General features: G+C 38.2%; 3 protein-coding genes across 4 annotated transcripts in view; 2 read left to right on the forward strand and 1 right to left on the reverse strand.

The window, feature by feature from the left end:
* Positions 1-13,937, forward strand: cap1 (CAP, adenylate cyclase-associated protein 1 (yeast)). Its single transcript, XM_042506125.2, has 13 exons — positions 1-156; positions 4,786-4,890; positions 5,899-5,999; positions 6,309-6,386; positions 6,858-7,001; positions 7,983-8,068; positions 8,784-8,889; positions 9,514-9,700; positions 10,374-10,555; positions 10,723-10,846; positions 11,415-11,497; positions 11,860-12,009; positions 12,719-13,937. The coding sequence occupies exons 2-13, from the start codon at positions 4,788-4,790 to the stop codon at positions 12,800-12,802; spliced, it is 1,428 nt and encodes a 475-aa protein (XP_042362059.2). The 5' UTR covers positions 1-156; positions 4,786-4,787; the 3' UTR covers positions 12,803-13,937.
* Positions 13,938-23,652, reverse strand: ppt1 (palmitoyl-protein thioesterase 1 (ceroid-lipofuscinosis, neuronal 1, infantile)). Of its 2 annotated transcripts, none has more exons than XM_042506127.2 (10): positions 23,534-23,652; positions 22,133-22,255; positions 20,629-20,738; positions 19,438-19,565; positions 19,126-19,196; positions 17,740-17,842; positions 16,699-16,789; positions 16,487-16,585; positions 16,302-16,373; positions 13,938-14,390 (listed from the first exon to the last, which is right to left on the reverse strand). In XM_042506127.2, exons 2-10 carry the CDS (start codon positions 22,245-22,247, stop codon positions 14,268-14,270), a joined length of 912 nt encoding a protein of 303 aa, XP_042362061.2. In that variant the 5' UTR covers positions 22,248-22,255; positions 23,534-23,652; the 3' UTR covers positions 13,938-14,267. The 2 variants fall into 2 exon arrangements, with proteins under 2 accessions (XP_042362061.2, XP_042362060.2); XM_042506126.2 differs by lacking the exon at positions 23,534-23,652 and adding an exon at positions 22,833-22,857.
* The window catches only part of rragcb (Ras-related GTP binding Cb), a 7,513-nt gene continuing 6,439 nt past the window's right edge, over positions 23,647-24,720 (forward strand). Inside the window, exon 1 of the mRNA XM_042506900.2 lies at positions 23,647-24,157. Within this exon, the coding sequence (XP_042362834.1) occupies positions 23,990-24,157 (168 nt within the window). The 5' untranslated portion in view covers positions 23,647-23,989. The remainder of the gene's footprint in view (positions 24,158-24,720) is intronic.

The raw sequence follows: 24,720 nt of genomic DNA on the forward strand, positions 1-24,720 counted from the left end.
AGGGCGGAAACGCAGCGCGGTGACAGCTGGGTAAATTCACCGACATCCAGGAAGAAAAAGACGAAGCCCAGTCTGCTCTGCGAGCCTGCACACTGACTGACTGCACACTCCCACGGCCACATAAAAGGACCAAATCACTGCTTCACCAGTTAGCAGGTAAGCAGCATGCAGTTAAAAGAAATACGCGGGTTTGTCGAACAATTTCGCTTTAGCCTTAAAACAATAAGCGAAACAGACAACCGCGCGTCGTCCTCTTCGCCGCTGCATCGAATCATTCAGAAATTATTTATTTATTGAAATGATGCTAACACACCCGGCTAGCTGTTAGCCGCAAAATCTGACGTTTAACGTTTGGCTGACACATATCTTTCAGCGCTTTCAATCCTCTTTCTGTGATGAGAGACGTCGTTTCGCTGAAATGTGGAAACTTCTTTTTTTCGGGCAGCATTAGCTAACACTGGGAGGGGTGTGTGTGTGTGTGTGAGAGAAAAAAATCCAGGAAATGCCGTAACAAGACAGCAGACCTTTCACAGCAGGGAGGGGAAATAAATAACACCACATACTAGCCATTTAACTAATATATGATTAAGTTTAACTCCAATTTCGCCCAATTATGTCGAGCAGAAACAGTTAGTCGGCAGTTAACGTTCGCTGGCTCTCATGGTGTTTTGACACATTTTGTGTACCCCGCAGACTGCTTCCTCGTTAACGAAACAACCGTTTAAATGAAGTTAACGTAATTCAGGGACACATTTGTAAACTTAACCTGTCAAAGTGACTCATTGTCCTCTCAGATTTAACCGATATTTTACGTATAAGTAACGGTTTGTCGGTTCGCGGGGACTCAAATTGCCCGGGTCACAGAATTCCTCACAACACCAACCGGCTCTTAGCCTGCTAGCTTTAGCCGAGCTAGCGTCCCCGTCCGTCTGATTGAAAACCCCCGGTGATCGCATTAACATCAGCGGCTTGAACTTGATTTGTTGGAGCCCTGAGCCCACCGAAGTAGGACTGTTTTGGAAGGTTGGAGCTCACCGCCATTGCTTTGGCCTACTTTTCTACCTCTGCGACAAATGAGAGATAATGTGCTTTTTGGTTTATTTCACGCAAATTGATAGACAAAGCTACACATACAGTCTCTTCTTTATGTCTGATCGTCTGGCCCCCGGCAGAGAAACCCTCACACAGACAGGCCTAACCTACTTCACTGCCCCTGCAATGCTTCATGCAAACATTTCTACCATATGCTCCCAAAGTAGGTCTATGAATGCAGTGTTGCATATTGGATGAAGACCAGCAAAAGCTATAATGTAGAGGAGGTAAATGTGAGTGCATCTTCCTCCAGATAAGAGGCCTTTCACAATTAAAATTTGCCATGTATATGTACACATATGAGCATTTTGTCCTTATTTTCTAGCATTGCTTTTAATTTACAAGCACAGAAATGGAAAAGGGGTTGACCAATATGTGTTTTTCAGGCCTGATACTGATTATTTGTAATGATAAACCAATATTTGGAACCGATATGCATTTACAATTAAAAATGAAAAATTTTGTCATCATCAGAATATAACAAAACCCAGCACAAAACATTGTTTAAATGTCTTGTAACAAATGTTTATAATACATGTTGTACACAGATGTAGTTCTGTGGTACTTTAATATTTGTACTGGACACTGTCTTTCTAGCAAGGTATTAGCTGTGAATTTGCATACACAGACAATACTTGTTAAAAGGTTCATAGGGGTGGGAATCACCAGAGGACAGCTGATATGATATTAACACAGTACTTTGGGAACAATGCAATACTATTGTGATTGTAAACATTTTGCCATTTTGCTGAGTACTGCGCTAAAATGTATTGCTGTATATTAAGGATGTTTTTTTGTTTTGTTTATTTATTTATTTTTTTTCAATTTTAAATAATACCCCCAATGGAGAAACTGTCAACATCTGTTTTATCTAATGGCATAATGTTTTAAAGATACCACCCCTAGGATCAAGTCACTGTTTATTATGGTCTTCTTTGGGGATTTGTAATCAATAAAATATCACCAGGCTTAGCATTTTAACTGTAAGAATCCAAGCATATGCATATCCAGCACATTTTGAGTTAAAAAGTCCACAGCAGACTCTGATTCCTCCTCCTCTGAAGTTTTGGTAAGCCCCGCTTCACCCTTTATAGTGCTTAGATCTAAGGAAAATGTTATGAAAGACATAATTCCCTGGTTTGACTCATTGCTATATCTGCTCTCACGTCTCTGGAAACTTGTCTCTGCTCTCTTGATGGTGGAGTTTCCTCGCCGGTCAGCACTTTGCTCGAACGTATGTGGTCACTTTACTTTAGTGCACTATAGGAAATGTTTTACATTTATATTACTGATGTAGCAGGGCTGGATGAAGCCTCTGAGTGTCATTATAAACAGCTTCTCATCAACAAACATTGTGTTAGCAAATTAAACAGTTTAGGTGCTTGTTTTTACTTCCACGTACACCTTTAGGGGCCACTCCCTTCCTGTACTGGTGTTGAGTCATCTCCCAGGAAATATAACTGTTGAACTCTGGTGCCTGCAGGTACACCTTAAAAGCTGCTCTGGCCCCGAACATTTAGACATTTAGGTCAAGGGTAGTACGGGTGTGTATCCTGCTATGATCTAATTTTATCTCCATGGCTTGTGGAGAAATTAATTTATTTATTATAACTTATAAGCCTCACAATTTTTACCTAAGAGACTACTTTCTGAGTTGAATAAATCACATTTTGACAGTGTCAGTAATTAAAATATAGACTGATCCAAAAGATTGCTTTCATACTCAAAAGAACCTCAGTATTTTGGCTCTAAAATCTTCTCACGTCGTCACACAGCTATGAAATTTGACATGCAAGGTCCTGAAGGACGTCGTTATGCAATAAATGTGATGCATGAGTCATCCTTTGTTGCTTTTACAACCATCCTGTCACAACCATACCCGGTCTCCCCTATGCCAATAAAGCTAGTGTCAGGATAATACCCAAGACTTGGTGACTATATATATATATATATATCTTCATCAACAACAATCTGACCGCACACTTACGTAGCAACCGCTAGCATAAAATGTCACCTCACATTTGTTTTTCATCTATTTTGAGAAAGGAATGGGTTCTTCTACAAAGGCATTTTGTCCAATTTTTCAAATATCATTTAAACACAATGAGAAGCACATGAGCTGTGCCTAAATAGAAATAAAATTGGATTTAAACCATCAGATCAAAGAGTAAGAAAACCAGATTAGGAATTTGACAAGGAATTTGGAACCAAAAAATCTCATGTGTCCATATTAGATCGCCACACATTTCTCCAGCTCCTTTCCCTCTTTTTTGTTTTTTTTTAACCAGTGAAAGTGCATTCAGATATGTCTCTAACTTCGTCTATCACAGCCAAAAACATTCAGCGCTCTCTGAGTCACTAGATATCTACAGATTTGGTTCAGTCCCTGCGTAGTGAAAGTGACACTGTCGCTGCAGGTTTGTCTTGCTTGGACTCATTAGTGAGAGTGGTCTGTGCGCCTCCATTCACCGTCGGCCAGGTGTAAGTACCTGAGACTGGAGGCACTCTCAGTCACACAGGTGAAGGCAGCGTCAGGTTACAGCCGTCTTATGTAATGTTAGCTTTTCTCATTAGGTGTGTGTAAGTGTAAGATTATTCTAGACTTGGATTCAAGTTGGTTAATCATGTACTTAAGGGGAGTAGGTTAGGATAATCAGTGTGTATGTCGGCACACATTCCCCGCTGTTATCAGAACGAGGCGCATCTTTCGTGCTTCTTATGTGCTTCCTCGGTTCAGACTTTTTGTTATGAAACACACAAGAATCTGCAAATTACATAGTTGGGAGCAGGTCTGCGATCTGCCGAGAGTCAGCACTGACTTGTAAAGATCGACATACCTTTACTCAGCAAGTCCTGACCTGCTTACCGACACACCCATCCTTCTTCTTTTTCATTACTCAAAGCACCAAAAGGGCTTCCCAAATTACTTAAAATGTGCAAATCTACATGTTTACATTTAAGGTGCATGACACACACTAGTATGGCTCTATGCATGAAATGTGTGTTTCAGAGTGAGGCTATAAAAAATATTATACATTAATATGATTTTCTGCTTTCATTGTTTTTCTAACCAACCTCAGTCCTAATCATAAACAGCAATTATTCATTAATTTTCGGATTTTTAACCTTTTTTAATGCCAGGTTTTTGTTATGATGCCACTATGTTTTTAGAGACAAAATGTTTTGCATAATATATGCAAAGTAGTTTTATTTTTTGACTATCACAGCCTGGGATGTATCAGTGATTTGCAGCAACACTGATGGTGACAATGCACCAAGTGGAGTTAACAGTTGCAGCCCTACACTGATCCAAACCCTAAATATAGAACTTATTAATTAAAAACACAGGTGTTGACATCTTGTAGGCAGGCAGGCTACTACAAAGCCTCATGGGACTAAATCAACAAAGAAAAAACGTTACGGAGGATCCAGAGCACTGCTGTTTGTTATTCCACTTAAGTAGCTGATTCTTAATTGCATTAATTGCCTTCATCTCAGTCCCCAATTAGAAGACTACCGGAACAGAAAGTACCTCTGTGTCTGGATGATTAAAATACAAACGCTTGGACAAACGAGGAAGTGAAGAGCTTTTTAAATTAAAGAAATGTGTGGAGTTGCGGATAAAAATATTGCCGTTGCAACAGACCTTGAAGCTCCTGCTTCATTTCTCTGTTGTTTCTTTCTCCCTCACAGGTATGTCTGAGTTGGCGAGTCTGGTGCAGCGGCTGGAGGTGGCCGTGTGTCGCCTGGAGTCCATGTCACCTGGAGGCAGCGGCGGTGGAGCTCCTGCTGGAGGAGGTAAATGATTAACTATCGTTATCATACCGTAGATTAATTCCACTTATCACGAAGAAGAGGTCTGTTGACCCTGTGTGAGATATCCTAGTGTGCTTAAAGTAGCATCAATCACATAAATCAAAGCGTTTGCATGTAGAAACCAAAGCTGAGCCTAAAGGAAGCTTCTGGGCTTTTCTTTCACAACTGTTAAAGAAATCAGATAAACGTGTTAATGCAGATCTCATATTAGTGCTGCCACAGCCATTCAGTGCAGCTTCACTAACAAATAAAGGTAACAAATCCTTTAACCCCTGACCTCCTGTCTGCCTTCAAAGTGTAAGGACTTTGCAGTGTAGCAGTAAAAATACTTCACCACCCTTCCTATAGGATTTTTCCCCTGACGGCTGCTCATAGCTTTGTTAATCTGCACTCTGTAAACAAAGGTCCCAAACATTGGAAAAACTAGTTTGGTAGTAAATTGTGTGTCAAAGAACGACTCTACACCTCCGTGCTAAATGTTTAATATTTAAGTACAGTTTCTGGTAACAGCTTGAGAGTCTATTTAATCCTTATTTATTTAGGATATTTTAAAACGTTTTTTTCACATTCAAACTCCGATGTATGAATATTCTGAAGAATTAAAAGTTAATTGCTCTTTAAAGCGGTTTACTTGGATTATTATGCTATAACATGTTCATCATATCAGTAGTATTATTGCAATTATATCTGGGACAAAATATCATTCAAGAAAAGTAGGCATGGTGACATTATTAACCGCCCATAAAAAGTTCTTTAGTAGCTGGTTATGTTCTTGAAAATACTAAATGATTATAGACATGACATTTGATTTTTTTTCCGTTGTGCCTCAGTCTTTGCCACATTCCAGTCCTAAATAAAAGTTCTTTGATTTTGGTGGTATTTATCACTATTTCTTAGTCTGATGTTTGATTTTCATCCTTTTTTTGCCACCTTATAGTCATAAAAAATGTTTAAATGCATTTTTGAACCTTGTATCTTTTCTCTCTGTAGCTGTATCAGCATACGTTGAGGCCTTTGACGAGATCGTCTGCGGTCCCGTGGCCGATTACCTCTCCCTCAGCAAGACGATCGGTGGCGATGTCCAGACACACGTATGTCAGAGTTTACATGCAAAGCAGCGTAAAAATGTGACAGTTAAATGCAGTCAGTTCTGCATATCAACTTATCTGATACACCATCAAAAGCATCGGCCTGTGTTATTACATATTCCTTTTAAAGTTGTCGTGTAATACAAAATTGCCAAACGGGAGTCTCTCTTGATTGCAGCATGCATGTTTGTTTTGTTGGGTATGTGATTGTTGGTTAAAATGTCAAACACATTCAGAAACACCAGTATGAACATTTTTCCTCCATTTCTCTTCAGATATTTTGAACTAACGTCGCTCTGTCTCCCCTTGCAGGCAGAGATAATGAAGAAGCTATTCACCCTTCAGAGAAATTTCCTCGTTTTAGCCTCCACCCACCAGAAGCCCTCTGATGTGAGTTAAACACACTTGGTAATTGTTAGTCCCTTAATTGTCTCAGTTAACTGAGCAGCTTCGATCAATCAGTCTCAATAATTTATTATGGTCGCCTCTTGTTTTACATCCCTGCAGCTCCCTCGCTCTCCTGTAAAGGTCCTCTGTCACGGTTTCTCCTCTTTCCCTGCCCTTTAAAGTTATTACATATATTATTATATATTTATATTAACAGTATCTTACAGGCTTACTGTTGAATTTTCCAGCTGGATTTGTACTGGATGCAAACTGACTAAATCCAGCTTTAGTCAGTTTTAAATAATTGCTTTTGTTACATAACTCTCCTGTTGTGACAGTGTTTTCCTTTCCAGACACAGAGTCACCACACTGAAAGAAAAACGTCTAAATCTAAACCTTGAACTTCCGAAAAATCTTTGATCATTTTAAATTTTTCCCAACTGTGAAACTTTGTGTCGTCTCTTTTTATTTCAGAAAGATTTGATCAATCTCCTGAAACCCATGTCCGAGGTGATCGTTGAGGTGCAGTCGTTTCGCGAGAAGAACCGCAAGTCGGCAGAGTTCAACCACCTCTCTACCGTGAGCGAGAGCGTGCCCGCCCTTGGATGGGTCAGCGTGGTAAGACTGGGGATGGGATCGTTCAACGTGCAGGGAGGGAGCTTGTTTCGTGTGTGCGTGTGTGCGTGCGTGTTTGTGTGTTTGTGTGTTTGTGTGTTTGTGTGTTTGTGTGTGCGTGTGTATAATGGCCGGAAACAAACCGCTCTTTGATTCTGTCATCGCTGTCTGCTGAGCGACAGTTTCTTGGCCGCCAGCAACAGAGCTTCACTGTTACAGTTTAGACGATTAACTCTTTGTTTGCTGATTTGGTTCTCATGAATAACACATCAGAGTTTGGAGTGGACATAACCGATTCTTTCATTTTCTGAACGCCTACTCCAATATTTTGAAGATCTCTTCGTCAGCTTAGCTTGTGAACCAAATGTATTACCACTCATTTTCCACTGAAGTATAAAACTTAAAAGAATAGTTCTACATTTTGGGAAATGCACTGATTCCCTCTCTTACTGAGAGTTGGGTGAGAAAATCAATACCTCTAAAGGTCTTTTATGTTTGAATGCAGACAAAAAAAACAAGGACTAAAGGCTAATAGGGTTTATCAGCTGCACATTGGTATTGAGTGAGATTCATCTTGTTGCCTGCCATTGACCTATTGGCAAATAAAATGACTTTCACCAAAGTTGGTGACTTCTGTTTTTCTGTTGTATCACTTCAGTTTTGCACAGGCTAAAAAGCAGGACTTGATGACTGATATTGTCCCAGGGACAATAGAATCCATGCATCCATCGTTTCCATATTAACTCTACATTATGAACAACAACTCAGTGTTGAAATCGGCAGGAGGAGAGCGAGTTAATGTAGTTTGTAGGCCGAGTCAAAATCTCCAGACTGGACCACACTCGCAAAGTCACAGCTCACAGAAAGTCTGTGAGTGCTGAGTGCCGTCCAAATCCAAATCTCACCCAGTCCACAAGCGGCCTCAAGCAGACTTTCTGCAGAAATGAGTGTGGTTTTTGTTGACGTGTTTTCTTTGTGTCCCAGGCCCCGAAGCCAGGCCCCTATGTGAAAGAGATGGAGGATGCCGGCACGTTCTACGCCAACCGTGTGCGCAAGGAATACAAGGGAAAGTGCGTAAAGCTTCTCTACATTTTGCAGTACAGCTGTACACAATTTAGCCCTACTAAAGTTAGAGGCTAAAATGTAGTGGGCCTCTCTTTGCCTTTAATTAAAATTATTTTATATCTCCAGTCATTTGAAATGTAACCAAAAGGGTCAGATGAACTTTTCTTATGCAGCCAAGCCATTGGCTCAACCCATGTGTCTCCAATCTTTCCTTCTCCTGAACTCTTTTTTTTAACATCAGTTTTACTGAGTCAGCACTGCTGCACGACACGCTGCTGACACATGCTGCTGTCAGACTTCCTGTATTTAGGGCTGGAATCAAAGCTGTTGTGTTTATGAGCAGAGTTACACTCAAATTATAAGGTAGAAGACAGAAGTCCGGCTGTTAATGCGGAGCACAGAAACGGCTTGCATTCATATTTGTAAGTGAGCTCTGTTGAATGCTGTAAACAAAGAGGATATCCCAAAAATTAAACTGAAAAACGTTAAAGCGCTGTGCTGTCGCTCGGCTGAGAACACAGTGTGAGATCTGGACTTAGTGGTGACTGTGGGTTAGAAAATGCTCTATTTTAAGGGCTAAACCTCTGGTTTTGTTTCTTTTTTTGGGTCTCATGCATTGTCTGTTTTCCTGTGAGACGCAGAGACCAGCAAAAAGGAACCATAAACTGCCAGAGGGGGAAAAAAAAACATAAAATGTCTGTCTCTGTCGCTTCCTCGCAGGGACGACAAACATGTGGAGTGGGTGAAAGCCTATCTCAGGATCTGGACTGAAATGCAGGAGTACATCAAAAAGCACCACACCACCGGGCTGACCTGGAGCAAGACTGTGAGTCTCATGAGAGTAAATAGAATAAAATATGGGGGGTTATTCGCCCTGGAATTTTCCTTTACAAAATGTGGACATGGCCGATTTGCAGGGGATTAAAATCACAGATGTCCCCCGCAACTATTATAAATTACCAAAGGTCCCTATGAAATACTGGTCCCGTGAGAAAAAGTCATTGGAAACAAAATAAAAACCAGCTTTGTTCTTGTTTGTTTGCAACCCGGATAAATAAAAATAAAAATGTATAACATCCTGAATGATGTTCAAATAAATCATCATCAAATATTTTTCAAGGACAATTATATTTTGTATAGTCGGTCCAAAACATGTCAGAAAGTTTGTACCTAACCACACCTCACCGATTCAAGAGTATTTTTAAAATGCATTTACATTTTTTTGTGTAGCACTTTTCAAAGCACAATTAGGAAATGCAAAGTTATATAATAGGAGTAAAGATGAGATTGGCTGATTTTTTTACTTTTAGCAGTTTGATAAATACTATACTCCTCATCTGTCCTCGCTGGTCCAGCTTTTAAACTTTTTAAAATGTATAAATCCATGTTAGTGGAATCACGCTGTCACATTGTTTGGCTTCAGTATTTTCTGATTTTCTGTCTGCCTCAGGGTCCCATTGCTTCAGCCTCTGCAGCTCCTCCCAGTGCTCCTGCTGGTGGTTGTCCTCCCCCACCTCCCCCCGGTCCACCTCCTCCCCCCATGGACAGTGCACCCAGTGGAGGTGGTGGTGATGGCGGAGCGGCCAATCGTAACGCTTTGTTCGCCGCCATTAACAAGGGAGAGGGCATCACCAGGGGTAGGTAGTGAACAGCAATCAATCTGTTTTATCAGTTTTTAATTTCTTTTTTTTTTTTTTATTTAAGGGAAATAATAAATGTCAAGTAAGGTAGTGTGGAGGAAAATTATATTAATTTTTGTGTCTTAGAAATACAAAGTGAGTACCTCACAAGGTCCCTGCAGTTCCTTAAAAAATCTTAAAAGACACAAATAAATAATTAGAAATAATTATAAATAAGTCCTTAATTGGTATTAAAATGTCTTAAATAATTTTGTCAAAAAACTCCTAAAAAATAAAAAAAAGGATTTTATTTTTTTTATTTTTATTTTTTAACCGACTTTGCGTTGTAAAATCTCAAAATAATTGGTGATAAAAAACTAATTAATGGAATGCCTCTCGCATTACCATCACGCAGATACGAATATTTTCCAAATGTTTTTTACTTAGACAAAAAAAAGTTACATTTTATGTTACAATATGTTTGTATGATGGGTTTATTTTTCTATTTTTTGTTATTCTAAAAGTGGTGTTAAATTTAATTCCAAGTGGTATTAAAAGGTCTTGAATTTGATCTGTTTTAGGCTGTAGAAACCTTGACCTCAGTACTCTTGTATTCTTGACAGCTGTGTAAGTCATAATCCTGAGTCGCTGTCGGACTGAGAAGTGTCTCCTCTTTTCTTGACCTCTCCAGGCTTGAAGCATGTGAGCGACGACCAGAAGACCCACAAGAACCCTAACCTGAGGGCTGGGGGTCCTCCAGTACGTGCCGGACCAAAACCTTTCTGTTCCCAGACTCCCAAAGCTCCTGCGTCTGCCGCCAAGACGTCCACACAGCCCCCTGTGCTGGAGCTGGATGGAAAGAAGTGGAAAGTGGTACGTTGTTTGTGAGCTGAGTTTACTTTAACTTGTAGTTAGTTATCCAGGTAAAAGGAGACACGTGAGATGAGGACGAGGTCGGATTAACTAGACTTTAAATTGTTTTTTTTTTAATAGCTAGCTTTTTATAGTTACTCAATCTTTTTTTTCTTCTCGTTCTGCAGGAGAACCAAGAGGGAGCATCCGACCTGGTGATCGAGGACACTGAGCTCAAACAAGTGGTTTATGCATTCAAGTGTAACAAGAGCACCCTGCAGGTCAAGAAGAAAATCAACTCCATCATTTTAGGTAAGAACAAAACTGTGTGTTGTGTTTTTTTAGAGATAGTTATCCCATGTCAGCCTGCTGGTTTTGTGTGAAAAACAGCAAAAAATAAAACCCAAATTATAAATAAATTCCAATACTAAAGGTTGGCTGGAGAATAAGTATAAAAAAGCTGATGCGCTGTGTAGAACATAAATAAAACACAATGCAATGATTTGCAAATCTTTTTTTGACCTTCTGTTGTAACAAGAAAGAAATTTGAGATATTTTTTGGTCAGTTTTTACTGAATATTTGAAGGCGAGCTACATTTATGTTGGCATATATAACTGTAACACTTATTCTGTTGCAATTTTATTTTCTTAAAATTAGTAATAAAATGTTCTTAGTGTTTTTGTCATATAGTTGAGAAGATCCCCAAAAACTATTATAATATGATATAAAGGCCGTATCACCCACACACAGTGCCAACTTTTTTGGAAGTGGGTTTGTGAAAAGGCCGGTGTGGTGTGAGGTAGAACAGATGCTATTTAAACTCTTCATTTGACACGTTTGCTTCTGCTCTCTAAAAAAACATTTGTTTTCCTCCATCAGACAACTGTAAGAAAATGGGCCTGGTGTTCGATGACGTCGTGGGCATTGTAGAGATCATCAACTGCAAGGACGTCAAGGTCCAGGTGAGACGAGGACGGACACATTGAGTCCTCTGTAGCTCGCTCAGCAGACTGCAGTGTTTGTTGTTGTGTGTCATGATGTTACAGTCATTTCTGCCGTCTTTCCACTCTTTTTGCTAAACATTGATGTCTTTTTGCTTTATATTAATGTGCTTGCACACAGCACCGTGCTCAGTTTTTGGCCACAGAGCAGCTCCAGCGTTGTAGCGAGATTCAGCCCTTTCGCTGAAGGATTTGTCGGCAGTAGTTTGATGCAGATAAATGTGTGTCCCGTCAGATACAGCAGGAATAAATCCGACTCCGTTTAACTGACATGCTGTTAATCTGTAGCTGCCGCATGCATTTTGTTTCCTTTTTGTGTCCAGGTCATGGGTAAGGTCCCCACTATCTCCATCAACAAGACGGACGGTTGCCATGTCTACCTGAGCGAGGACTCTCTGAACTGCGAGATCATCAGCGCCAAGAGTTCGGAGATGAACATCCTGGTACCCAAAAAAGACGAACCAGGGGACTTTGTGAGTACCCTTTTAATTTTTTACAAAATAATTAAAGGATAAGTCTGTTAATTTAAGTTTTAAGTTTTTTATTTTGTTAACAAATCCTACAAAAAGACGAATCAGCAATAGCCCTAGGGAGCTCTTTACTCGCCAAGCATAAGGCGAGATCAGCCGCCGTGTAACAGGGGCGGCAAATGATTGTTATTGTTATGCCATCATTATTGTTTAGAACGGGCCGTCGACGCGTATGTTATTTGTTACACTCGAGGCAGACGCTGTTGAATTACATTTCATGGCTCTTTTGAAACAGTGAGTCTGTAATCACACACTGGAGCGGCGCGTTGCTGCCGTTGTTTGGTTGTAAAAGTGTAAAGAAGGCATAAAGAAGGGACTTTGATTTTGTGTAAAGGCTCATATACACCAAACAGACATCAGAGAACCAGCAGCCATTAAAGCCCCGTGTGTCACCTTGCGTCGCCGCGTCCCTGCCAAAAAGTTGCACAGGAGCAGAGCTCACACTCTCGCAGCAGCAGCTAAGTCAGCAATTTAACGCGCCAGAATGCCGCCAAAACATTTGGCTGTGCTAGACTCCATTGACATTATGTGTATTCAATATAATAAGGTACTCTTAATCAGTTTTCGGGGAATGATATTGGTTTTTAATCAGTACAGAGGCTTTCTACAAATGAAATACACATTTCAGCACGACTTCTCTCTCCTCTCTCAGGTGGAGATCGCTGTTCCCGAGCAGTTCAAGACAGTCTGGGACGGCAAGAAGCTCGTCACCACAGCGACAGAGATCGCCGGATAGACGGGGGCTAGCAGGTGAAAAGGCGGCCCCTCCTCGACACCATCCCCACCTCCTTTTTTTGCAAATGCCTTCCTGACTGATCGACCACCCCACCAGCTAACTCTTCACACTGTAGACTGAGATTTGGACCGTTATATCTCCCTCCCTCCCTCCCGCATCAGCCAATCGCAGCTTAAGCTGTCCCTTCCATCAGCCAATGAGAGGACTGCTCGCTTTTATCTGGAGCAAAATCCTCCAGCCAATCAGCAGGGAGCGGCTTGTCGTTCAAATTGGTCTCTCCTCTCCTGTGAGCACTTTTCGAACACGTTCATGAGTTTTGCCAATAGCTGGGATGCTCTGTGTGATATTTTGTATCTTACCTGGATAATGCTACGCTAAATTTAACACTTAGAACAGCCAACATGGGAATGAAAGCAGCCAATCAGGCTCCGCTATCGGGATTATTCTTTCTCCTCTTCCTGGTCAGGAGGGGCTGGTGTTTTTTTTTTTTTAAAGTTGTGGCTTGATAGGTTTTTGTTCCATTATATGCAAACCACTGGTGACGCACTTGTCAAACAAAGAGGATAATGGCATCCATATCACCTCCGCTGACTTTAACTCATAGTGGATAATAATACGAAAAACTCTCAGAGCACATAAATAGGATTAAAATCAAGTTGTGTGCACGTCATGAACTTCTCATTTAGATGATGTTGGAACAATAAAAATGATCATTCCATGTGCTTTCCCTTAAATCCACACCTAGGACATTCCCGAAAACTAAAAAAAAAACATTCCATACAAAAGAGGCATGTAAGGAAAAGTTTGCGATAAAGAGAAACAAAGTGGAAGAGAGAGACTGAAGGACATCATGAAATGCTTCACCTCCACCTCAGTCTCTAGATTGGAAATATCTGCTGTAATCATCTGTATAGATATCAATAATTACTAAATAAGTCTTAAAATATTATCCCGAACATCGACGTCTCTCCACTCGCTCACGTCCGCATTCTTCGGTTCAGCTCTTGAAGCTGTTCGCTGAATTTTCTTTTATATCGTCTCTTTCTTTTTACCTCCTTTTTATTGTTTCGGGTCCAAAAGTCAGAATTTTTGCTCATTAGTACCGGAGACATCATTAAAACATGTTGCAATAAAATGATTTTGTTTGTCTTTATTGGATTAAACATGTCAGATGTTCACAGATGCAACAAAAAAAAAAGTATCACAAAAAAGACAACAATTTGACCTCATCAGAACTCAGTGGAAATAACCCTTAGTAATGTAGCAGTGAACTAACACACAAATTAGCTGCTAAAATTAACATCACAAAACACCAACAGGCTACAAATGATCAGTGCAAAAGGAATGATGTGCTCTCTGCACCCCCTGCCCAAATTATCTAGCTTTTACTCACCGGCTGCATTTTATTGCTACTGAAACAGAAAAGTTAAAATCTGTTTTGTACATTTACTCCGAGATTATCTTTTTAGCGTAAATAAGGCAGCAGGTTTGCATTAAACCACTCTCTGGTGAACTGCAGGTGGTCTCCATCGGTTGCCAAAAACACCAACTTCCCAGCTTTGTCCATCGCTGCCAGGCCGAGACGATCCTGCAGGAGGACACACACAATTATATTATACCTCCTCAGAAACTTTGCCATCTAAAGGCAGCCTCTGGTATAAGATAACAATACTACAGTGTCTTAAAAATACCGAATTAACCGTTAAACCCTTTGAAATCTGAGAAAATTATTTACAGTTTTTTCAATTCTTTCAAGGCAATGAGCAAGAGAAAAAGAAATGACCCAAAAATGAATAAAGGGTGCAAGAAAATTATCAGAAAAACAAAAAAAAGTTAAAGAAAGCATAAAAAAATGACCTGGAAAAAAGTGCTTTAAATTAACAATAATTCTGTACCATAATTTGAAATATTTAATTGTGATAATTCTACACCCTTGTTTGTTTTTCAGTTAATAATGTGGGGGAAAATTGTTGCAATAACATAATGAGGAATCATTTTTGTTCATAATAATGGTAATTTAGCATTTAATACTTTCAAATTCCTTTCAAATGACCAATTTAATTTTTACTAGTAATTAACTTAAAAATGTGTTTATAATTACAGTAACAGCACAGAACACTTTAAAATTATTTTTAAATAATGTGAAAAACTTCATGAGGAAAAATGTGTGTTAATAAATCTGTTAATTAAATAAATAATTATATAAATAATAATAATATTAAATAAATAATTATGAACAGAAGTTTTTTAGTTTAGTTTTTTTTATAACCCATACAAGTTAAATTTTAAAGTGTTATATACTTAATCACCAGATTTATGAACGCACGTTTTAAGTTAAACGTGCGTTCATAAGAAGTTGTTCACTTTTTTAAACAATTATTTAAAGTGCTAGACACATAACTCCTGCTGCCAAAATTGCGTCACATGACGTAAGATGTCACGTGACAACACAACAGGGAAATGTTTACCTGTGCGTGTCTCCCACACACCTGCAGGATAACAGCTCCCTGAGGAAGGCCGCTGTGCCGAAACATGTCGGTGGTTTTTCTGTATTTCTATTCTTTCCTCTCTTTTTTCCAGAGTGTGTGTGACTCCAGATTACCTCTGCACCGCGCTCAGGTAAGCTGCTTCTTTCTGGCTCCGTTTTTTCCAAACATTTAACCACAGAGCGCTTTGTTTCACCGCCAGTACTCGGCACACTGAGCGCGCCAGTGTCCATTCATTTATTTGTTTATTTTGTCTGATAATTTCTTGCAATTTGTGAAACGTTTCTTACTAAAGTGCCTATTTTTAACCGATGTTTTTGTAAGAATTCACACTAAATTGCTCAAAAGTTTATGAAAGCAGCACAAGAAAAGTGAAGTCGCTTTAGGTTTAAAAAAAACTGCATAAAAATAAGGATGAAATGTACCAACTCTGCGACTTTACAATGGTACAAACTGACAATAATATATTACATATTTTTTAGACATGAAATGACTTTCAAACCAGCAGAATTTAAATGTACAATATACATTTTAATGTTGTTAGGGGTCTCTTAATTAAAACGATAAAGTTTCTCCTTATTAGAATTAGTGTTAGTTGGTCAGGACGTTTTTAAATAAGCAAAAAAAAAAAAAACACCCTAAAAACCCAACCAAAACAAAAAATGGGAACGTGAGCTAAATAAATAAATAATTAAAGGAAATCACCAGGAAAACTGCTTAAAAATTAAAATAATTCAGTAAAGAAGAAAAAAAATGTAGTTCTCAAAAATAATTTTCTAAATCTTCTAATGTCTTGCAATTTGTGGGACGCTAAATGCCAAATTCCTCATTGCTTTTTCCCCACGTTTTCTGAAAGAAACTGCACCAGTTTGCTCAGTGTTCAAAGGTTTAAATACCTGTGAAAGGTATCTCGATGCAGCACAAGAAAAGTGATGACGATCCAGGTTTGAAAGAGTTAAGCGGTTTAAATAAAACAAACGAATGAATGGATGAGGAGACATCGACACATTTACCTCTTTGTAGAGAACGCTCTCCTGCAGAGTTTCGGTCTCTTTGGCCTGGCCAATTTTCAGGAAGCCGAACCACTGCAGCGAGAATCAGGACAAGACCGTTTGTCATGCTGCTTTATTACAGAATACTCAATAAAAAAGACTCATAGAGTGTGTTAAATAGAGTAATTATGGAGTGTGTTTGTAACCTCCGAATCAACAGGATCCACCACCGTGTCCTGCAGGAACTTAACCATGACGAACTTGTCCAGCAACTGAAGATTCTTCTTGTACGTCTCATTTACAACCTTTTAAAGTGACAAAAACAAGAATTACAAAACATATTGAGAGAGCTGATGATGATTTAGATTCAGCGTTTGCACTGTCAGACTGCAGCTGTGGTCTGCAGCCACATACTGACCCTCTCCTGATTGATGTCGGCCAGGAAGAGGCTGTACTTCCTGTACAGGTCATCATTTAAGGGGTCGTGCCAGTACTGGGCCTGCACCAGGCTGATAAGCACAAACACAACATGCTGTCAGCGCTGCAGGACAACAGTCCAGGGCTCCTGCAAATCCTTGAAAAGTCTTAAAAGGCGTTACATTCATTTATCTAAATGTAAGGCCTTAGTTGGTATTATAATGTCTTAAATCAATTATTCGAAGGTCCTAAAGTGCTAAGACACAGAAATCAGGATTTCTATGATTTTCTCAGATGTTGCATTGTAAAATCTCACAAAAAAAACTTAACTTGACCATACTCTGTGATAAACATTTGGGTAAAATTGTCCCTAACCCTGAGTAGTCAGTTCATGTTTTGTTTTTCTTGCAGTTTTGGTTATCATGAAAGTTGTCGTAAATTTAATTCCAAGTGGCATTCAAAATGTCAACCATTGAAAACTCAGCAAATTGTTGTTGTTAAAATATATATATATATATATATATATATATATATATATATATATATATATGTATATGTGTGTGTGTGTGTATGTGTATGTATGTATAATGTTGGGAGGAGGTAATGAGCAACTTCAAAAGAAATTACTTAATAATTTGTGAAAAAAAGACAATTAGAGTAAGAAAAAGATTAAAAATAAATAAATAAATAAAAAGGAATAACTTGGAAAAACACATGTACATATTTCTGTGACATGACTTTAAACATGTAATAACAAAAATCTGAATTCCCCCATGTTTTGTTTTTTTTTTTAAATACAATTTTATCTCTCCTTTTAAAAACAGACAGCAGATTTTTCAGTTCCTTCTGTCATCATTTCCTAAAAGAAACCAAAAACAGTTTTCAGGTCTCAGGTTTTTTATGCTTGTAAAAGGCGTCTGAGCGCAGAGAACTGATGGGGGTCAAATCTAATTTGCCTTAAGCTGCAGGAACCCTGTCGTCTGTGCAGCGCTAACACATCAGCACCACTGAGCGGGAAACATTCAGAGGGGAGACGACTCACTGTTTCTGAACTATGTCGCTGTACGCGCCGTTGTTCAGAGCTCTGCGGATGAAGTCACAGATGTGGGAGCTCTCTCCGGGACAGCGGGGCAGCCCGTACACTCCTGAGGAGGAAAAAAAACACCACATCTGGATTAGACAGTGATGATTCATATTCACACTGTCACCCAGAGCTTTAAAAGATGATGGAGAGGTAATAAATGAGAGATAGAGCTGATAGATATTTACAGTGTCAGTATGAAGAATATTATAGTCCTGACAGTACTCACAATAAAATTTAGATTTAAACATCTGCAGTTAAGAGACAAACTCAGTTTCCTCTGGAGTATAATAAAAATCTACTGAAATTTAATGTAATTGTATTATATAAGAGACGTACAAAAAATATGTTTAATAAGTTTAATTTAGGGTTTTCCAAAATAAATACTGCTACACCACTGGTCTTACTGTAATGAAACACAACTCCTGGACAACATTTTACTGGTTTAATCTGTCAGTGTCAGTTTATGGGCTGTGGTGAATGTAATTTTTACATTTGAAGCTTTAACTGACTGAATGTTTGGCATCATTTATGACAAAAATCACCTTAAACATCCCGAACAAAAGACTCAATTTGAATTAAGTGATTCATAGGCTTAAAATAGTTTTTTCTTTCTTTTTTTTGCATTTTCACCTTTATTTGACAGATGAGTTTTTTTGGCATGTCTGTCTGTTTATTTTGTTTTGTTGCATGTTGATTTGGTTTTAACTCAGTATTTCTGCACAGTTGCAGATGACAGTTAGTCTACACTGATGTTATTACTATTGTATTATTTGTAGAATTCGATTTCACCTGCAGCTGCATAGGATTATTTCTAAAAAGTGTGATCTAAACATTTCCAATAACTCCAGAGTGCTGTTCAGCCCAAAAGCAAAAAAAAAAAAAAAGGATGTAATTATTTCCAAAATTCATATGTTTTGATCTAATGAAATGATATGCCTTAATCCTTATTTGTTGGTGTTTGGCCTTCAAAAACAACATTTTTACTGCAGTTAGAAACTGTTATTGCTGCAGAGGCACGCGCGTATTAACGGGCCGGTCTAACAGCACCATAAACTGATTTAATAAAAAAAACTCCACTCATTTAATACATTGAATCAATTTATTAAAATTGGGGATTTTTTTTAGGGTGATGTCATAAAGTATGACAATAGATATTTGGACTTTTATTCGAAAACCTCAATAGAAGCTTCAGATGTTAAAAAAACCCCTCAGTATAGCCCTACATGACACCAAACGTTAATCCAGAATCGTGCATTTATTAACTTTTTATGATTGGTATAGAAATGAAAAAACGAAGGGGAAGTGAGCTGAACTCGTGTTTTGGGTTTTTCATCATGACGTTACCTTGGTGTTGGCCCCCGATGGAGATGAGGGTTTTCATTGGCGGAGAGGGACAGCGCTGAGCCACAGCTCTCCTGCAAACAGAGGAACCAGGAAGAATCAACACGAGCTTCCTCATTCTTCTTAAAAACACAAAAACTTTTAACAAACGGAGACTGCGAGAACGACGCTCGGGACTCAGACGTTTTTCTCTCGTATTTCATTCACTCTGCAGGAGAATCGGGACGGGCAAAACTCCACAAACACAGAATTCATCCAATTTCTGCCACATTCACATAACAAAACCAGCCCGTGTCCAGAACAGTGGCTACGTACAGAAACTGTGCCCCCTGGGAGAAGCCCATGGCATTGTATCCTCCCTTCAACTTTGGGTCCTGCGCCAGCTGACTGCACACCATGGACACCTGCTCATTCACGTCCATGAAAAACCCATTTTCTGTGTCCTGCAGGAGGAGAGACATGACAAGTCCAGAGCGTGACCGACAGGTTACAGAGAAGAAGACGAGCTCCGTCCACGAGGAGAGGAGCAAAGAGATAAAGTCACGGTGTTACGACGGATCAAAGCAGAGCCGTGCTGGTTTGCTATGAATATTAAAACTGAAAAATGACATAGTGAAGTTGTAAAAGAGCCACTTTTCTGATGTAACCTGCTCCCGGAGCACTGCAAATACCACAGAAGAAGAGCCCTCACACGTCATGTGGACGTTTCAATCAGACCGGCTGTGTGACTGCCGGGTTCACATGTGACATTCACGGCTAAACATTCATATTTTCACATGTATTGTGTGTTGGTGCAAGAGGGAAAAGAGGACCGTTTTTTTCTATTGAAGGCAGTGACAAAATTTACGCACCTTTAAAGAAATCAAATAAATTCTCAGTGGATTTTTTTGGGTTAAGTTTGGAGTTACTGAACTTAAAATAGCTGTTTTTAGCCACAGAAACATAAAAAAATAAATGTAATATAGATACAAACATAAATTCAAAATGCAGCTCTGCTATTTTCGGTGTTGGGAAGGTTACTCTGGAAATCTAATGTTACAGATTACTGTTAAAATTGTAATAAGTCTTGTAACTATTTTAATTATTTCAAAGTAATATCCTATAAACATAAATGCATGAATTTTGCATTTAAACGGCTTCGCTGACACATGTTCGTTCCTGCACAGCAAAAAGATATAAAGCAACTGAATGAATGTTTTATTCAACATATAAACTTTTTTACTGAAAAGAATTTTTTCATATGTAATCAACATGTTGATTTGTATCTGTAATTTAAGCACATATTGTTCTCAGTAACTATAACTGATTACAGTTACATTTTTTTTGTAATTTAATAACCAGAACTAGTTCTATGTAACTAGTTACTCCCTAAGTTTGGCTACTTTACATTACAAATGTGCAGAGACCAAAAAAATGAAAAGTTTTCTTTTTTTTCTCCAGCAGCAATTTAATCATTTTGGGATATTTGGTTAGGAAATTCAAAAATGTTTTTTAGTGTGAAAATACCTCAATGACACTCTTTCCGATCTTCAGTGAGAGCACGTAAATGCCAGAGATTTCTTCCTCCATCATCTTCTTTATGGCCCCCATGCTGAGCGGGTTACAGCAGCTGTCGCCTGGTGGACACAAAAACATTAAATATCATTTATCTAAACGTGACTCACTCTGTAATGCTAAATATGGTTCATGTGATATATGCAGCACATGGTGACACGAACCCCCTTTATCATGAATGTGGGCACACTGTATTTTTATTTGTCACTTCAGCAACAAATGTGATGAGATTATTCCCCCCAAAGTGCACTATTTATTCTCTTAGAGCAAAATTCATTTTTTATTTTTCATTGACGGTGAGAAAAATGTACATCTAACACTTTGTCAAAGGACGATAACACAAGCTGTACTCCGTCTCACAATAACATCAGTTAAACATGTATTTAAAAAAAAAAACAAAAAACCCGACAGCTCGTCAATCTTCTGTTAAAACACGGAGGCGTTTCTGTGGAGCAACAACAGCTTTTGTAACTTGACCTCAGACGCACCCGAGTCATTGTTACTGAAGCAGAACAGAAAGTGTTTGTGTTTTTTCACTTCCCTGTCTGTTAGTTCTTCGATCTTTAGTGTAAAATTAAAAAGAGCAACCTTCGAGTTATGAGGCTGCACACCTCACCTCGCTCACATTACAGGTCCAGTTTGTATTCAGCCGGGCTTCTGTCATGTGCACGTTTATACAAAGTGGTGCTGGGTTTTTATTTTTTTTTATTTTACTTTTTATTTTTTTGCTTTCCTTTTCGTGTGGGGAGCGCTCTCCTACAGTTAAGCTTTCTCTTTGTGTTCTGAAATAAGTCTGAGGACCAAACTGGAACAAACTGATAAGGAATATATACTGTAAGTGATACTGTTAGAATCAGATGATTTTATCAACCTTAAAACCTTAAAACTACAAAAAAATGTTAGATATTTGTACACAGTCTCCTTATTCTCTCTCTCAGAATCAGAGGCTACAATCCTGACTGAATATAAATGGAAATGTCAGTAGAAAAACAGCACGATGCTAAACAATCAGCCGTCTGTGCCTGGACTTCACTTACTGACAAAGTGAAAGACCTCGTGCAAAACCACTGAGTCGTGGACCCTATTTGTCTTTTGTTATTTTATTTATCAAAATTTGTTATTTTTCTTTTAATTAATTTTGATATTTTTCTTTTCTTATTTTTTTATATATTGTTTTCTATTTCTCAACTTTTTTTCTGTCTTTATATTCTCTTTATTTTCTTCCTCAGTAGGTTCACTGAGGCCTGTTGTAACGTGGATCTAGTTGCTGCCAGGAGTGTGCGGTGGGGGGTTTTGTTGTGTATTTGTGTGTTTGTTCTTCATGTTAATAATAACAAAGTTGGTTTTACACCTTAACACCTTAACACTACATAAGGGGAAATAAAAAGGAGAAGCTGGATGTTAAAGGCTTTTTTTTCTTCTTTTCAGAATAACAGGTGGCAGCCCAGTCACTCACCCATCCCATGCCACAGCACCAGTGGTACGCTCCCATTGTTGGCTTTATGAACTGGGCTGCCGGCGACCAGCAGGACTGAACCAGCCAGCAGGAAACACAGGAGAGCTGCCGTCATCCTGGAGCCTGAAAGAAATACATAAAGGGTTCAAAGTGAGCATTTTTGTGTTGCAGAATTCATACTTACCCTTTTTCACTTTGAACTATTTTTAGCAAGATTTAAACAACTAAAGCTATCAAAAATGAACTTAACCCTCCCTTATCCACATAATTTGACACATTTTCCTGTACTAACTTACTTCCTGTAAGTATTAAAACTAGCGGGAAAAATGTCACCTTATACAATCACATTTTCCATTGATAACACTTATATTATTTATATTTTAATTACTACTGTGCAGCTTTTTTATATCACATTCTACATCATAATTTACCACATATTATATTAATACGCCACTTATTTTTGAGTCATATTCAAATCAATGTTAATACACACAAAAAGCAAGCACAATTAATCATATCTGGTGTACAGTTAACATACACTTGCTGACTGCTGTTATAAATCACACTACTGTCACTTAACTTTGCAGTTTTTGTCTTCATGTGCTCTTGTATATGTTCTTTAATAAAAAATACATATATATATATATTTTCTAAATTATTATTATTTAGTCTTTTATTTTTAATATTTATCTGTACTTACATCTGTCCTGCAACAGCAGCAACAGGTAGATTTCTCTTCTGGGGATCAATAAAAATTTATCATCTTAAAAAAGATCCTTTCAGTATCTGATCTCAGCTCTGTGTATTCTTTGTTACCTGTCCCTGTGCGCATTATTTTTACTTATGTTTAACTTAATGCTTTATACTTTTTAAGAAAAAAAACAACGTAAAATACTTAAAATAGCTTTGCTGTCAGCGTTGTTTGTTGTTGGTTTTTTTGCTATTTTTTGGAATCAAACTTTTAATTTTTGTTGTTCTCTACTGGTCCTAATATTAAGTTAATTACAAAGATACAGTACAATAAAAATTGTTAAACCAGCAGTCAGTAGATCAGAGTCATGTGAGTCTACAATGCTTTCATTTCGCTATAATTCCGCAAAGACTGTCTTTGATATATCAGCAAAAAAATACAAGGCTAAAACAAGTAAATCAGCCCTTGATGCGCACTAAAATAAAGACACTGTCAATGAATCATGGGGGAAGTTAGCTCGAACAAGCTAATTAACTTATCAGTATTTACATGGAATAAATCAGTATCGAAATACATTTTGAATAATGCGGTAGCAACTATATGTTATTGAGAAGGCTAAACGTAAACACGACGTTTTAAAAAAGCCTATAGCTTTGATATAATGAGCCAAATTAATTTTAAAACGAGCATAAATGTCAAAGATTACTCACCGTTTGTGTTCTTCCTTCTTCTGTTTAGACCTGCTCGTCATGTGACTATGTTTGGAGCGAACAGCCAATCAGATTGAAGGGGCGGGATTAATGCGTAAGAGGGGCGGAAATATAACTTGTGACTAGCCTTTTCTTTTTTTCTTTTAGTATTTCTTTCTGTTTTCTAGCCTGAATTAATCACACATTTTCCACTATTTTGGTTATTTAACGTATTGGTGTCTTTTATTTTTAACTTCGTGTGGTTACGTTGCTTTCTGACGTTGGTATTTCAACATTTAAACACCGCGTTCATAGCTGCTAGCTAATTAGCCTGCCATGCTAGCTGGTTGTGAATATCAACAACATTCCTGCGGTGCGGATTATTCAACCAGAGAGCCAAAACTTCAAACGCTGACACACTTTGGAGGAGAGAGTAAGTAGATAAGAGAGAGAGCAGGCTCGTTAGTTAAGTATAAGATGTCTTTGTATGAGGAGCCCGCGTTAAGTGGGAGCTACGGGGATGTTGTGGGGTCGTTTCCCAAAACTTTTGGTTACGGGGTGGAGGAGGAGAGCCCCGCAGCAGCTGACAAACCGAGGATACTGCTCATGGGGCTGAGGCGGAGTGGAAAGTCATCTATTCAGAAGGTAAATCAACCAAAATGCACACCACAAAGTCAATTTAAAACATACATCTGAAGTAACACGACTGGTGAATGTAATAATACAATGTACACATATTAACCATGTTAATGTTAATTAGGTCCACCTGGTTGGAGATTCAACATTTCCCTTCGAAACTTAAGCAAATTGGCTTGATTTCTGTCAAAACATGGGAGGAATGCAATGTGTTTTTCTATATTTTGTGCCTTTTTATGCTAATGATGTTTGTTTTAGCCATTGTACATACTGTATCTTTATATTGTTGTTTTTTTTTTAAATTATTATTAGTATTTTTGCAATTTGTAGAACATTTCTTGCCCAGTTGCTCATTGGCTTTTACCAGAAATTTACTTTTAAAAATATATATAATTAATTATTAATTATTTTATTTTTATTATTATTTTATATTATTTTATTTTATTATTTTAATTATTATTTATTAATTCATTTATGTATAGCATTATAAGAATTTTAAATATAGTTCTTTCCTAGCGTTTGTGTTTTTGTCCTATACAGTTTTCCCTTGCTTCCCTTGTTTTTTTTTTAAA

The sequence above is a fragment of the Plectropomus leopardus genome, chromosome 17, assembly GCF_026936395.1.
Source record: "Plectropomus leopardus strain MGB_pleo_1.0 chromosome 17, ASM2693639v1, whole genome shotgun sequence".
NCBI classification, from domain to species: Eukaryota; Metazoa; Chordata; class Actinopteri; order Perciformes; family Serranidae; genus Plectropomus; species Plectropomus leopardus.